Genomic DNA, 17,482 nt, shown 5'->3' on the forward strand with positions numbered 1-17,482 from the left:
TTAAATAAAGTATAGATAAAGTTTAATAAAGTCAAAATTTATAGATTATCTATTGTCTTTTATGCTATCTATTCTTATATTTAAAATTGAAAATAATTTAAAAAATGGAAATATTCATTTTTATACATTTTTCTAATATAACAATACATTCAATACATTTCCATTTTTTTTTCAATCAAAAAAAGACTTTTGTATCACAGCAAATCCAATAAACCTATCATTTCATTTGAATGAAGAAAAAAAAAAACCAAACCACTGGAATAGATATAAATAAATCTACAGATAAGATCTAATTACCCAGATCGGATTATATTTATTTGATACACTGTTGTCAATATGAATGTAAATCTGTTAATAAAAAAATACACAATGAAGAAAACAAAAGAATTAATTCAAATTAACCCCATATTTTATTGATATTTTATTGAATCATATAAATATTTTTTGATTTCCAATACGAATATTAGCAAACCAATAAGATAAGACGAAGAAATAAGTAGTTCTCTTCGAATCTTCATCTTCAAGTGACTCGATAGGACCGAGTCGTGAATCCCACACTTCTTCAAGTACCAAGGACTCATAAAAAATCATTAAATTAAAAGAATTTAATTAAAAAATAGCTTATCCCGATATCATTATTTGAATAACGTTTTATAGTTTATAGTAAGGACTCCGTTTTATCATCATAAAAGAGATAAATCCCATATTCAGATTCAGATTAAACCATCAATGATTTAAAATAAAACAAATGAATAGGTCGAAAAAGAAATGTGTAACATATGTATTTTCTTTGTTTGTTAATGAGATTCGAACAGACATTGAAAATGATCATGGGGTGTGGGATAATGAATGAGAAATCAAATTCAAATAAAGAACGATTCCATCTTATTGGATGCTAGACTCTCTTTTTATAGGTACAAAGCCAAAGAGGTTCAGATGAATTCATTGTTTCCTTTTTTTTTTATCCTAAACCAGCCCGAGGATAAAGATATAATGAAAAAACCCGTCTTACTTTTGTTGTTCAAAAAAACAATCTTTATTTTGTTATATATATAATTTTGATATAGAAAATAAATATGCTCTGGGACGGAAGGATTCGAACCTCCGAATGGCGGGATCAAAACCCGTTGCCTTACCGCTTGGCTACGCCCCATTTCTATTTTGATTCAAAACTAATAAAACTAATATTGGTATTGGTTCTTTGTCAATTCCCGTCCCTTGTTTACCAACCACACATTGTCTAACCAAATCTAATTCTCTCTCGATATGTTCCTCAAAAAATCCGATTCGTGCGGATTATTCCCCCAACTAACGAAGAGGTCTTGGCGGAATTACCACATATGAAATTGAGCATAATTTTACAAAGAAATAGCCCACTTCTTTCTCGAGAAGAGATGGGAAACATGCTCAATATCATTTGATTGAATAGTTGACCCAGCTCCTTGTTGTTTAAAGAAACCCTCCACTTCAATTGGTATTTTTTCACGAAAAGCAAACATGAGATAACAAATCCAGTCTTTCACTAAGATTTCGAATAGCTGTCCCGAATTCAAGTTGAGAAAATAGAATTTGTTTCTTCATCTTAAAAAAAAAAAGGAGAAATTAACTATGACACGTTCACTAAAAAAAAATCCTTTTGTAGCAAATCATTTATTAAGAAAAATAAATAAACTTAACACAAAGGCAGAAAAAAATTTAATAATAACGTGGTCCCGGGCATCTACCATTATACCCACAATGATCGGCCATACTATTGCTATCCATAATGGGAAGGAGCATTTACCTATTTATATAACAGATCGTATGGTGGGTCATAAATTAGGAGAATTTGCACCTACTCTCAATTTCCGGGGACATGCAAAAAATGATAATAAATCTTGTCGTTAATTCCTTAAAAATTAATAAATATTAGAATTTGAAAAGGAAAATATAAATGCTTATCGTTCATTATTAGTTTATTATTTATATTTCTTTTAATATTTTATTCAATTTTAAGAGTAAGAATTAAGATTAAGAGTAAGAGGTAAAGTAAACCCTATGATAAAGAAGAGAAAAAAGAACCCATATGAAGCATCCGCTTCAGGGTTCATGGGCGAATGACGGGAATTGAACCCGCACATGGTGGATTCACAATCCACTGCCTTGATCCACTTGGCTACATCCGCCCCTAATACTCTATTTACAAATTACCAAGATTTGAATTTCTAACATTTAACATTCAATTTGACCTTTTTTATTTTTTATAAGTCTTATAAGAAAGAAATACAAAAGTAAAAAAAAAAAAAATTTATTTTAGGAGCAATGCCAACCCTCTTGATAGAACAAGAAATTGGCGATTGCTCCTCTTTTTTTTTCAAAAGCTCGTACACACTAAGAAAAAAGCCTTATCCATTTACAAAAGTCTTATCCATTTGTAGATGGAACTTCAACAGCAGCTAGGTCTAGAGGGAAATTATGAGCATTACGTTCATGCATAACTTCCATACCAAGGTTAGCACGGTTAATAATATCAGCCCAGGTATTAATTACACGACCTTGACTATCAACTACAGATTGGTTGAAATTGAAACCATTTAGATTGAAAGCCATAGTGCTAATACCTAAAGCAGTGAACCAGATACCTACTACAGGCCAAGCAGCTAAGAAGAAATGTAAAGAGCGAGAGTTGTTAAAACTAGCATATTGGAAGATCAATCGGCCAAAATAACTATGAGCGGCTACGATATTATAAGTTTCTTCCTCTTGACCAAATCTGTAACCTTCATTAGCAGATTCATTTTCTGTGGTTTCCCTGATCAAACTAGAGGTTACCAAAGAACCATGCATAGCACTGAATAGGGAGCCGCCGAATACACCAGCTACGCCTAACATGTGAAATGGGTGCATAAGGATGTTGTGCTCAGCCTGGAATACAATCATAAAGTTAAAAGTACCAGAGATTCCTAGAGGCATCCCATCCGAAAAACTTCCTTGACCGATTGGATAAATCAAGAAAACAGCAGTAGCCGCCGCAACAGGAGCTGAATATGCAACAGCAATCCAAGGACGCATACCCAGACGGAAACTAAGTTCCCACTCACGCCCCATGTAACAAGCTACACCAAGTAAGAAGTGTAGAACAATTAGCTCATAAGGACCGCCGTTATATAACCATTCATCAATGAATGCCGCTTCCCATATTGGGTAAAAGTGCAACCCTATAGCCGCAGAAGTAGGAATAATGGCACCAGAAATGATATTGTTTCCATAAAGTAGAGATCCAGAAACAGGTTCACGAATACCATCAATGTCTACTGGAGGGGCAGCAATGAAAGCGATAATAAATACAGAAGTTGCGGTCAATAAAGTAGGAATCATCAAAACACCAAACCATCCAATATAAAAACGGTTTTCAGTGCTGGTTATCCAATTACAGAAGCGACCCCAAAGGCTTTTGTAGCAAATCATTTATTAAGAAAAATAAATAAACTTAACACAAAGGCATTAGAAGGTTCAGTTTTAGATTGAGAAGAAGAACAAGTTGCATGCTTCTCAAGCCAATAAAGGGCGTAAACAGGTTGTTTTCCAACTAGGTGATTGGATTTGGGTGCATATGGATAAGAATCGATATCCTAACCAAAGAAAATAAAATTACAGCCTCGTGGTAATGGTTTATTTCAAGTTTTAGAGAGGATCAATGACAACGCATACAAAATTGATCTTCCAAGGGAGTATGGTATTAGTGCTACCATTAATGTTGCTGATCTTACTTTGTTTAACACACGTTGCGTGACCACGTGCTCCCGAGAGATGAGGTACGATGCGAACCTCGTGATCACGTGGTCATGCAACCCACAAGCAAAGACATCAATTCCCGGAAAGCCAAGTAAATCAGGTTTGATAGGAGGGTGACACAAAGATAACTTGTACCTAGGCACTAATACTATTGGAAACGAAAAACCCCCACCCAACAAATATTGATTCGCGAACGAGAAGTATAAGGATGATGCCACGAAGCCAGTTCTTCGATAAGTCGTTTTCAGTTCTTTAAAGAACCAAGGTGATGCGAACATCGTGATCACGTGGTCACGCAACCCACATGCAAAGACATCAATTCCCGGGAAGCCAAGTAAATCAGGTTTGATAGGAGGGTGACACAAAGATAACTTATACCTAGGCACCAACACTATTGTAAACGGAAAACCCTCACCCAACGAATATAGATTCATGAATGAGAAGTATAAGGATGACGCCACGAAGCCAGTTGTTATTCAATAAGTCATTTTCAGTTCTTTAGAGAACCATAGAAGGGAGATTATCTCATCAGCACACACACACAGACACACACACACACACACAAAGTGCGGCAAACAAGAAGTTTTATTAATCTGAATTGTCTAACCCTTCATGTTTGGTTATGCCTTTATTTATACTGACTCTAGACTTAAATAAACCCTAATGGACCCCCCTTAGGTGGACTCATATGAGGCCCACTTACAATTGACCCAAATAAGTAATAATAACCCAAAGACTAAGAAGAAAATAATAAAAATCCAAGAATTACTAAATATGCTAGAATCAGATTTGTCACCATTAAAAAGTCTCAAATAGACTAGGAAATCTGATCTAAAGGTAGAATTAATTCTGAAGTCTTTTTTCCTTGTTGTAGCTAGGATGAATAAGAAATCCTTCTAAGAAAAGGATTCTGAAATATTTATGAATCCTTACCACACTTGAAAACTGTATTGCAGCCCATTAAAGATCTTTGTAGAACTAGAGGATTCCCAAAACTAGCTGCCACATCCTTTTAGAAAAACAATCCTAGCCAAATAGAAAGTCCATAAGTCACAAGAAAATAAATAACAAAATTTGTACAGCCTCTGTTGACCAGTATTGTGGTGCCTTCCCAAACTTTGATTGGCCTAAAATTTTAACTCAAGGTAGGACAACATGGATGGAGACTCCATATAAAAACATAAAAGTTCAGTCCGATCTAACGGTGGGATTGAGAATTATGACTGTTGCCGTAAAACTACATAGTTGCACATTTTACATCAAAATCTGAATTTGACCTTGCCTGGATCTTATCACAAGGAATGAAGATTATCCTACCAACACACAATAAGTAAGGCAAACAAGAAGTTTTACTAATCTGAATTGTCTGACCTATATTTATACTGACTCTAGACTTAAATAAACCTTAATGGACCCCCTTTAGGTGGACTTATACGAGGCACACTTACAATTGATCCAAATAAGTAATAATAACCCAAAGACTAAGAAGAAAATAATAAAAATATGAAAATTACTATCCATATGCTAGAATCAGATTTGTTACCATTAAGAAGTCCTAAATGGACTAGGAAATCTGATCTAAAGGTAAAATTAATTCTGAAGTCTTCTTTCCTTGTTGTAGCTAGGATGAATAAAGGAATTATTGTAAGAAAAGGATTCTGAAACATTTATGAATCCTTGCGGCACTTGAAAACTATGTTTCAAGCCATTAGAGATCTTTGTAGAACTAGGAGATTCCCAAAACAATCTACCACATCCATGTAAGAAAAGGATCCTCGCCAAATAGGAAGTCCGTAAGTCAAAAGGAAGTAAATAACAAAATTCGTACAGCCTGTTCTGACTTTTATCGCATGTTCTTCTCAAACTCCTATTCAACTGAAACGCTACCCAACATAGACCAATAACTCCAGAATCTTCATGTCAAATTTCAGCTCGATCCAATGGTTGGATTTGGAGTTATGATTGATAGCGTAAAATTGGATAATAAGAAATTTTACTCCAAAATCTGAATTTGACCTTAGTTAGATCGTATGATTCCCTCTCTCCTTTAGATTATTCATCCTCGAATCACCAACAGGTTTGATGGACAATTCTTTAGCCTCTTGTTTCAGCAGTTGGAGTTCTTTTCTTGCACGCAATTACCTGTAACAACGTTGTATGAATGTAGTTGCCGATAATAATTTCAAATATGCATGTCTTCCCATCCACTTGCGTGTATATTTTTGAAAGATAAGCATTACTATCCTCTTTCGTTTGTTATCCCTTTGAAGCTGAGTTGAAGTTCTCTATTCTTCACATTCTTCATTTGTTTCTTTATAAACCTTTGCAAATCGTTCAGGCTCGCGCTCTTTATCTAACATCACAAAAGCATTATGAGCATAAATATTTGAAACTCGTAACCTCCGTTTCTCTTCCTTACTAATATTGAATTTCCTCCAATCAACGCACCTTGGACTTTCGGCCCTACCGCTACTATTTGCTTTCAGTTCAGCCTCAACCTTCCTCACGTCTTGGGTGCTTGTACCTGGCTCGTTACCACGTCTCTCCACCCTATCAAGTCTGTTACACACTTTCCCCATCACAAAATTCATCCTCTCCATCATCTGCGTCGTGACTTGCATTTGGAACTTAAGATCTCCCTCAAGAGGAGGTAGTGTGTTGTGTTGATCTGACATGATAGTACCTCCAAAAATTAGATAGTGGTAAAAAAAAATCCTCACGTCGCTCGTGTTTCCCTCAAACACTCTTAATATCCTCACACCTCTCGTCTCACCTTCTTGCAGTTCTTGCGGAACTGAAACCAACACCAAAAAGAACCAACTTAGCAGTGCAATCCAAATATGTATATTTGACTCAAGAAGCAATAAAAAACAGAAAACAAGCAAAATAAAACAACGATGATAGTCTCGCGAGTAGTAAGCGAATCTATCAGAAATATGAACGAAATTGAAGACTCGAATAAAAACAGAAACGAAATATGCAAAGTGATGAAACAACACCCAAATATGTTAGATATGTTGAAAATCTACTGCAATAAATGAAAATAACAGAAAGAAAGTGAATTTCAAAAGTTGACGCAAAATATACTCGTTTACGACGAGTTAAGTTCGAATCTGGAACCTAAAAGTAAATGATGTCCAATTAAGCTAACATTTCAGATATAGTGCAATTTAAATTCAAATATACAGAATATAAAGTTTGAGCAATTTATGATAAGGTTTGATATACTGACGCAAACACGTTATGAATCAGACCTGATTAGACCTGAAATTGAAAACCAAAGAGAACAATATCCAATAGACCCCAAAATTAATATTTGGTGCGATTAGGACCCCGGTAATCCGAGTATAAAATTTGAGCTCATTTAGAATTGATTTGATCTAATTTTCTCTTATTTAGTTTTTTGCGGCAGAAATCAATAAACGCCTTTTTGAACGATTTATTTTTTCTTTCCTTTTCTCTTATTTAGTTTTTTGCGGCAGAAATCAATAAACGCCTTTTTGAACGATTTATTTTTTCTTTCCTTTTCTCTTATTTTTTTTATGCTACTGATATATTTTGGACAGCAACAAAATGAAATAATTTTTTTTTATATGCCGCAAATTCAAGGAGAAGAAGAAATTGGACAGTAAGGAATTTTTACGGAAACAACAAGAAACGGAAATTTTATAAGGATGTAACCTGATTGATGAAGCTAAGCTCTAATACCAAATGATGCGAACTGATTAGTACTTAAAAGTGCATTATTATTAAGGCTTTATATCATCATATTATACTTTCAGTATCATTAAATTCCCTAACTTAAGCATGTTTTATAATAACAAATCTGATAGTATAAGATGACTTTAATTTATGGTAAATGCTCATTTTAAATATAGGCAAATCTCACAATTCAAAGGATTGATTGATATGATTAACTATTGAAAACAAAAAAAACAAAGAAAGGGCTAAGGTTAGAGAAGAGATGTTGGATCAAACTAGAACATCATTTAGTCATTTGATCATATCTCAGGTTGTGGATCTTGGATTGATGTTTGGTTTATTATTCTGGAAAGTTAAGACATAGGCCTACAACTTTCATGAGAGTGGAAGACCCAAATCTGTCGTTTTCAAATTCAAAGCTTGGCCACAAAAGAGAAGTCAGAATTTCCAATGGGAGTTATAGAAGGCAAAATGACGTAACATTTGGTGGGTGGAAAGATAAGACAATTTCCAACAACTTTAATGAGGACCACCTGCTCAAGTTCTGATGTTAGCAATGACATTTCACCCAGATAAGAGCTTGAGGGCTATCCACCACGTCCACCAGAAGCACTACTCAGTATTTTAGCCATATCTCGAGCTGTAGTGATCCAAATGCTCTGAAATGTTGTGGGTGGAAAGCAGAGATTATTTCCAACAACTTTCATGAAGAACACTTTGCCAAATTATGATTGCATCAATGTCATTTCATCCAAAGCCAAAATGCTTGAGTGCTGCTGACCACCAAGTCCATTAAATCAATAGTTGGCCACTACATCAATAATCAATTACCAAATAAATAGTTCTAAATTTTAGCCTATAAAAGGAAGCATTTGCCATTCATTTAGGCATCTTGATTCTTAGATCAAGATCATGTTTTTGCTTTCTTTGTATTTTTGTAGTGTTTAAATTTTATTTCATGTTATAGTAGTTTCTTGTTTATGTTTTTCATTTCCTTTACTATACTTAGTTAACTATGTTTTTATCTTATTTATTTATGTTCTTCTTCTTCATAATGTCAATGTGAAAAGGTTTCACTAATGGTGTTATATAATATAAACTCAACATGGACTTCAATATTTATATCCATGAAAGTTTGATATTAACATGTCTTATCTTTTTATCTTATCAATCCTTAATACTTTGCTTATTAAACGGTTAATCTAGATTTGATGCGGATCAGCCCAACACCAAGCGTAATCATGCCAACAACCCATTAGAGGTGCCAATTGGGCCAATCACAAGAGCTAGGGCAAAGAAGCTTAAAGAAGCATTGAATGAGCTTGTTCAGAACATACGGAGCAAAATAGACCTAGAGAGGCTTGGGACATTTAAGGAGCATGAAGGACAGCCTTTAATTCATCTAGTTCCGGTCCAAGAAGAGCCCAATTCTTGTGGAACAAGGGGTTGATGTGTCCGGCCCAATACCAACCTTGTTAGGCTTGTTATTTTTCCTAATGCTACAAGAATAAAAGTCAGCAATTTATTCTCCTAATTAAGTAAGGAAGTTGGCCATATCTTATTCCTAAAGAGCGGAGGACTATTTAATGCTTTTCCTAATTTAGAAAGGAAAGTAATTAAATCAGCAACAAAGGAGGAAATTTATTTTCTTATTTGTCCAAGTTAAACAAGGAAATCCAAGCTAATCAAGGACATCAAGTGGGGGCGACAACATAAATTTTCCAAATCAGATTTTTCCTAGTTTATTTAAGACTTCTTAAGGGTGACAAATCTTATTCTAGCATATTTAGCATGATAATTTTCGGATTTTTATTATTTTTATTATTTTCTTCTTAGTTTTTGGCTTATTATTACTTATTTAGGTCAATTGTAAGTGGGCTTCATATAAGTCCACCTAAGGGGGGTCCATTAGGGTTTCTTTAAGTCTAGAGTCAGTATAAATAACGGCATAACCAAACATGTAAGGTTACACAATTTTCATATCAATAAACTTCTTTGCTGCACTTATTGTGTGTTGGTGGGATAATCTCCCTTCCTTGGTTCTCTAAAGAACTGAAAATGACTTATCGAAGAACAACTGTCTTCGTGGTGTCATCCTTATACTTCTCGTTCGCCAATCAATATTCGTTGGGTGGGGGTCTCCGTTTCCAATAGTGCTGGTGCCTAGGTACAAGTTATCTTTGTGTCACACTCCTATCAAACCTGATTTACTTGGCTTTCCGGTAATTGGTGTCTTTGCGTGTGGGTTGCGTGACCATGTGATCACGAGGTTCGCATCAAGATTTGTGTTGTATAACACTTGGTACATCAAATGCTTGATCCTTCATAGTCTTCGGCCAACATCGTTGTTATGAGAGGAACTTGATTTGTTGTCAATATAAGTTAGCGTCATGAATACCTAAAAAAAATTATAAGTATGGTGTTACGTAAATAAGATGATTAATATGATCATGTTAATAATTTATAAAGAGTTTATACTTTATTTATCTTTAATACTATTAGAGGATCCTCTAACTTTGACAATTGTTTTATCTTTGTTTTTATCCTTACGTTAATATCACATCTCACAATTCTCTTTGACTCTTTATTATTATTATTATTATTAGTATTAATTTATATAGTTAACCTCCATGTGGTTTGACCCTGGTCTTGCTGGGTTATTTATTACTTTGACACTCCTGCACTTGTAATAAGACATCAACTCTTTGATCGTATCACGAACCTCGTGATCACATGGTCACGCAAAGACACCAATTCCCGGAAAACAAAGTAAATCAGGTTTGATATGGAAACGGAAAACCTCCACCCAACGAATATTGATTTGCGAACGAGAAGTATAAGGATGACACCACGAAGCCAGTTGTTCTTCGATAAGTCATTTTCAGTTCTTTAGAGAACCAAGGAAGGAAGATTATCCCACCAACACACAACAAGTGCGACAAAAGAAGTTTGTTGATATAAAAATTGCGTAACCTACATGTCTGGATATGCATTTATTTATACTCTCTAGACTTAAATAAACCCTATTGGGCGCCCCTTAGGTGGACTTATATGAGGCCCACTTATAATTGACCCAAATAAGGAATAATAACCAAAAGACTAAGAAGAAAATAATAAATTAATAAAAATCCAAAAATTGTTGTCCTAAATATACTAGAATCAGATTTGTTACCGTTAAGAAATCCCAAATAGACTAGGAAATTTGATCTGAAGGTTGAATTAATTCTGAAGTCTTCTTTCCTTGTTGTAGCTAGGATGAATAAGGAATCCTTGTAAGAAAAGGATCCTGAAATATTTATGAAACCTTGCCATAACTTGGAAACTATGTTGTAGCCCATTAAAGATCTTTGTAGAACTAGGAGATTTCTAAAACAAGCTGTCATATCCTTCTGACTTAAATCGCATGTTCTTTCCGAACATGAAGGACAACCTAGAGAGCATGAAGGACCTAGAGGAGCAAGATATGGAGCAAGATAAACCGAGGGGAGCTCGGGACGCCTAGGGAGAATGAAGGACAACCTCTAATTCATCTAATCCAAGTATAAGAATAGCCCAAGGGGTCCATTAGGGTTTATTTTAGTCTAAATTAAGTATAAATAGAGTCATAACCAGACGTGGAGGGCTACGCAATTCAGATTAATAAAACTTATTTGCCGCACTTTCTCGTGTGAGTTCGTGAGATATTTTCCCCTCCATGGTTCTTTAAAGAATTGAAAATGACTTATCGAAGAATGATTAACTTCATGACGTCATTTTTATACTTCTCGTTCGTGAATCAATATTCATTGGGTGGGGGATTTTGTTTTTAATAGTGTTGATGCCTAGCTACAAGTTATCTTTTCTATTTCACTTTGGTTTGATAATTGGCACCATTTGGGCCCCTTGATCGAGTTCTTTGGAGACAAGATTATCATGGATTTTGACTTGGGGAGGGATGTGAGGTTGAGTTGTATTATTGCTAGTAAGAAGTGGATTTGGCCTCCTCCTAGATGCCTCGAGTGGATTGAACTTATTCGATGTACTCCCTCCTCCTGGATTTTGGTTTATTTGTTTTGTGGATTTCTAATTTGTTTTGGACGTCCTATTATGTATGGGAACATTAATTATTTTCTTTAAATATTAGGAGTTATTATTTTTTTTATTTTCTTGTTAAACGAGGAGAAAACACAACAAAGAAACTAAAAGAATCCTACTACAACTTGAAAACAACATGAACAAACTTTTCCTTTAGTTTCTAGGATTAATGGGTGTTTTTATTATCACAGTGATCAGTTGTTGACAGGGATTAGTCAAAGCACAACTGAAAATAATGAAGAGCACATGCCAATGCTTTGTTTATTGTCGCGGTTCCAAGTTTCAGCCAACATATTCTCCATCATGGAACAATAATTGGTCATTAGCCCGGCGGTTCGGGAATTTTTTTTTTAATAATTGTGCATTGTAGTACAATCAATGAGTTTGTAGCTCAAGGATTTCTTACAAACGCAAGAGGGGTAAGATCTTTGTAGCTCAAGAATCCCTACCGTGAGATTTTTTATAATGAAAAGATAAAGTATAGCAGTCCTGGGGCAGACATGCCTAGTCTAGTGACTCTAGTCTGCAGCCGAAGCCTCCAGGCGGGTGTGTTTCGTATTGCGGTTGCTGTCGTGGTTGTGGTTTTAAAAAAGTTGTTTTATAAAAAGTACTTTTAGTTGAGGTTGGTTTGGAAAAATATATGTTTGGTTAAAACTGTGGTTGAAATTGAGGTTGAACAAAAAGTAGTTTAATGTGTTTGGTTAAAAAAATATTTTCAAATTGAGGTTATAAAATAATTAAAAAATATTTTAAATTTAAATATTGTAGATTTAACTACTATTATTACATCATGAAATAAATAATATTGATATCAAATATTTTTTATTATTCTATTAAACTATATGCAATGTCATCACATACGAAATCTATTATTACAATGACTATATTTTTCATGGTTTCTTAAGCACGCACCAACAAAAACTGAATTTTTTGTTACGTCATCAAGCGATCTCCTTCTAATTTTTTGAATAAAACACAATTAAAATAAAAATAAAAACTGAATTTTTTTTAACTTGGTCGGACCCGGCAAGAACATAATTGGAATTGCGATCAAATTCCACAAATACTACGTCATCATGCGATATCCTTCTAAATTATGTAGTGTTATTAAATAATATTAAATACTATTTTTTCAAGTAAAACTCAATTTTTTTTAAAAAAAATTACAATTTCATTACGTACAAAATTCATTCGACAAGAACTACAGTTTTCATGATTTTTTGAGCATGCAATAAAATTAGGTAAAATATTATCAGGAATAAAATTGAGATTACAATACGAGTAAATTTAATTCACCTTAAACTAATTTTTTTAAAAAACAAAAAAATAATATTGTTCACGTTCACGTGAATAGTGCGAGTGAAATCACTTAACTGCACTAGTTTTTAGAAGAAAAAAAAAGTAAACTTTTCATGTGAACAGTGCGAGTGAATTAATTCACTCGCACTGGTTTTCGAAATATTTATAAAAAAAATTGTTCACTTTAGTGAACACTGCTACAGTTTCTCCTAGACGAGAAGCAACAAAATGCTGCTTCTCCGAAACTTGCGGTGCCATGTGGGACCTACGTGTTGAAAGCACTTTTATTTTCTTAACCAAACGTTTATTAGCGAGGCTGCGGGTGAACCTCACCCACAACTACGTTACTAAACGAGCACTGAATCCATTAACAAGAAACATCAATTCCTATAGACCTCAGTGTACGACAGATCTTGATCGGTGAAATTGTGGATTGGACTGAGAACCTATTTTCACTTCAAACTATAGTTTTGAAACCCAACCCGGTAGTTGACCCGGTCTAATAATTAGGTCACGGGTCAGATGGGTTGATCCGGGTCAACCCGGGTTAAACAAAAAAAAAAGGCAAAGAATAAAAAAAAAAACTAAAGAGAGATGGCATCTTTCCATCTATGAGACTAATTAACATTTTTTTTCTCTTTATATGTTAGGTTGCCATCGAGTTGCGTAAATTTTCAAGGCCTCCCCTAGAAGACTAGATGGCATCTTACCACCGGACTGGACTGCTATCATGGTTCTTCAATACAGGTCTATGCCTAATTCTGCCATATATTCAGCCCACCACCCTTTACTAGGCGGTTTATGTCTCTGGCTCTCCGCATAAGTAAACCTTTCCTGATCCATGTCAACCCAACAATGGAACAAATTTTAAGCAAACCACTGTTTGCAGCACCAAGGCATACGTTACCTGTCTCACTCCAATAGCCTATACCAGATCTCCCAGCAGGAACATAGTCAGAAGAACTTAAATCTTTACCAAAGATTATATCCATTGCTTCTTCAAAGGTACAACCACCTGAATACTCTGTTCCACTAGTCTTTAGATCCAATTTGTTAACTAGAGAACCTAACGGCTGAGCGACCGTAACATAGCCCTTAAGGAACACAATCATGAGAAAATGCAGTGTTGTTCTTATATTCAGAATGTGTGTTTGAGGATGAAGTGCTATAATTACTTATGTAAATAAAGAATGAATCCACTCATCTCTACTAGAAAATTTGTCCGTTTCTTGAGTGTCTTCTAACTCTTCTAGTTGAGCTTGAAAAGAGGACAAGGAATCCTTCGTTGATAAGAAAGTGTTGGATGAGAGTACAAGAAGCAACAGCAAGCGACGTAGTTTCACGTTTATGTATATTTTTTTAAAAAGGGTCGGGTCTCAGCCGGGTTTACCCGGGTCGTCTGGGTTCCGGGTCGACCGGGTTCCGCCGTGCCAACTCCCCGGCGAGTTTTTACTTAGACCCGGACCGGTTCCAAGCCTGGGTTGATCCGCCGGGCCGGTCCGGATTTCAAAACTATGCTTCAAACACTCTCTATCCATGTAAAATTCACCTTCCGAATTTTTCTTTTTCTAGTTTTTTGTGAGTCGAACTTATTTCATCATTAATGTAAGAATATTGTTTAGTTTACAATTAAATGTTTTATAGGCTACTCCAAAATCTATATATATTTGCCTTGTAGGCATACTTTTATATTTCAGTGTGAAGTATGTCAACCAGAAAAGATAATATTGTATTAGTTGAACTACAACTTTAGGAAGTGGACGTAAAATTTATGAGCTTATAGCATGATGCTATATATATATGTTTGTTGTTTAAAGATTATTTTCTATTCATACTACAACTCATTGAAGTTTTGGGTTTTTATATTAAAAAAATAGTTTTGACGAGGCAACTTGACATGGATAATAATGCTATTAGTGCATTATGCACGTGTAACCTTATCATTAGACAAGTATTGTCAGGGAAAGTTTTTTGAACATAACTTCAATGAGTTGATCTTTCGCTACATTTTCACAACTCCACTTGGACAAAGTAGTCTCTGGGACAGGGAGAGGATAATGGGAAATGACGAATCAATATATTTATTTTCATGAATATGCAATCTCGACGTATGTGGTGTGTGATAGACACCAATGGTCTTAATTTGCACAAATTACGTGACTGCCCTTGACAGTCCTCTTAGAAACTAGCAGTCTTGTCTGGTTCTCCTTCAGCTAATTTTTACCGTTGCAGTGGTATGTAAAAATTTCCTTCTGAAAAGCTCAGTGTACAAGATTACAATAAAAGAAAGAAACGAAAAGAACACCAAAATCTTTATGGCCATCCTTCTTTTTGTATTCAAAGATGATGTGGAAATATTTACACCAATTATTTAATTTCTAACAAATCTAATATTAAATAATAAATTATTATTATTATTACTATCATTGTTACTACTATCATTATTATTATCATTATTATAGCTATAAATATTTACCATTAATAATAAGTAATATTATTGTTGTTATTATTATTATTATTACAATTATTTTTACCTCCACCACCATCATCACTACTATTACTGCTTGACTGCTTTTTATGTTCGGCCTGTTTTAACTCGCAAGTGCACGAGTGTGCGATGTAGCAATTAACTCGGTAAGATCGAGGTCATATCCACATAGAGTTAGATCTGGAAATTAAGCTAGGTAACAAAAAAACTCAAGAGAAATTAAATTAACAATAACTTGGTTGAAAATGATTGATGGATTTGTTTTCAAAGATGAAAAAGTGTAAATAATTTTAAATGACAAGAAAAAATAAGTCTTTGTCCAAATCAATTTTAATGGTGATGTATTGGTGATTCCTTCAACATATATAAGATAACTCAACCTAATATCAACGATGGTGATATTAGATCGGAAGATATTACAATGAAGTTTAAAAAGATGAAGATTGATTATTGCTTAAGAATGAACAAGTACTTTCATATTAAGTAAGACATTGAATCAAGCAATCTCTATACCAAAACTAAGGTTTGTGCATAAAAATTCAAGATTATAACATTACCTAAATGATTTCTAAAATTTCTTTGCAATAATAAAACATTCATGAAGAAAATAAGAAGATAAACATTAAGATTCATTCATATCTTAAAGAACTCACCTCAATCACCATCATCCTTGATTTGGATCCAAGAAGGAGATTAGCCAACCATGATTATATATAAGAACACTTCAATAAACATGAAATAACTTGAATCACACTGAAATAATAAGTTTTACAAGCTAAAGAACCGAAATCTATAAAGAAGAACACAACACAATTTCAGTAAATATTCGGACACAAATCTTACTCTAACTTTGGACAGCAATTCGACCCTCCTATAAGCCTCTCTTGGAGATGGCTATTAGCGACATATTTATAGGCCATTCTGTTAGCTTTCCAGATCATTAAAGAACAGCTCATTTGGATATCTGAGTCAAAAGTTATGGGCAAAACACCAAAAGGTATTCTGGAAAATCAAATCAGGCCAGCTTGGAGAACACTTTGGTGCATGTTTTTCTTCCTCCTTTGTAAGCTGTCTCTTCTTTTTGACCCAAAATAATGTGACAATGTCCCCTCCAGCTTTCCATTCATGTGCTTGCCCTCTTGGGTCAATGAATTACCCAAAATAAATCAAATGTTATTTGTTGTGTGGACATGTAAGATCATGGATTGTGCTTGGGCTCATTTGAAGGCTGATTTGGGGCTGATTTAGGGCTGAATTTAAGCATCAAATAAGGATACAAATGTACCTATTATTTGGGTTAAGATTGACATTAAAACCTTGAGTGTTTGATGGTTGAAGTTTGCACACAACATAAGACAACTTTGGGCTTGAAATAGATCATATGATATTCTTTTTTAGAATTGGAATAGATTTGATTTTTGGGGTAAATTTGGAGCACTTATTTGAACCAAGATTTCCTTCAATCTTCAACTAAATTTCTCTTCAATTCTTTGTTCTGAATTCCGACGTTGAATTTTCTGAAATAATTCATTTAAGCTCCAAAAACCTATCGAAACATTAAAAGAAACTTCATTACTAAAAGCACATCAATTATTATAAAAAACCCCCCAACTTAGATTTTGCTAGTCCTCAAGCAAAACAAAACATAAAACCTTTGAAATAAAAAGAATAATAATAACATAATTAGGCTCGACTCATCACACTTAAAGGACCTATCATGCAAACATTGGTATCTTTAACTTAGTGTACACAATAGCAAATAAAGAAAAATAAGCACACTCACATTCTCTAAATCAAACATCCATACAAAATTCCAAATTCAATCGTATTTATCATGCAACCAACATAATTGATTCACGCGAAAACTCAACTTGTAATCTTCCCTTCTCACTACTACAAACAAGGTAGCAAACTAGAGAAGTATATATATATATATATATATATATATATATATATATATATATATATATTTTTCTTTTCTTTTTTTTTTTCTCTTTTTTTTGATGATATTATTTATTCTTTTTCTTTAAGTGGTCAGTTCCCTTTTGACGCGAATACAAACATTTGTGATGAATGCACCCGGTTACTCACAAAGTCACAAACTTAAAGTGCTTTGCATACTTATATTTCAAGCTGCCGTTTGAC

At 34.2% G+C, this 17,482-nt stretch overlaps 2 protein-coding genes across 2 annotated transcripts in view; both read right to left on the minus strand.

Moving 5' to 3' along the window:
• Positions 1–52, minus strand: part of LOC127905363 (maturase K) — a 1,910-nt gene extending 1,858 nt beyond the window's left edge. Inside the window, exon 1 of the mRNA XM_052453217.1 lies at positions 1–52. This exon is cut by the window's left edge and continues 1,858 nt beyond it. The gene's annotated coding sequence lies outside the window, so the exon portion shown is untranslated.
• Positions 53–1,989: 1,937 nt separating this feature from the next.
• LOC127905364 (photosystem II protein D1-like) lies at positions 1,990–3,447 on the minus strand. Its single transcript, XM_052453218.1, has one exon. It carries the CDS (start codon positions 3,445–3,447, stop codon positions 2,404–2,406), a length of 1,044 nt encoding a protein of 347 aa, XP_052309178.1. The 3' UTR covers positions 1,990–2,403.
• Positions 3,448–17,482: the final 14,035 nt, after the last annotated feature.

The sequence above is a fragment of the Populus trichocarpa genome, chromosome 5, assembly GCF_000002775.5.
Source record: "Populus trichocarpa isolate Nisqually-1 chromosome 5, P.trichocarpa_v4.1, whole genome shotgun sequence".
Classification (NCBI taxonomy): Eukaryota; Viridiplantae; Streptophyta; class Magnoliopsida; order Malpighiales; family Salicaceae; genus Populus; species Populus trichocarpa.

What these genes read in the sequence shown, in the direction of transcription:
- LOC127905364 (XM_052453218.1), bottom strand. Translation starts at nt 3,447, where the DNA reads ATGATTTGCTACAAAAGCCTTTGGGGTCGCTTCTGTAATTGGATAACC.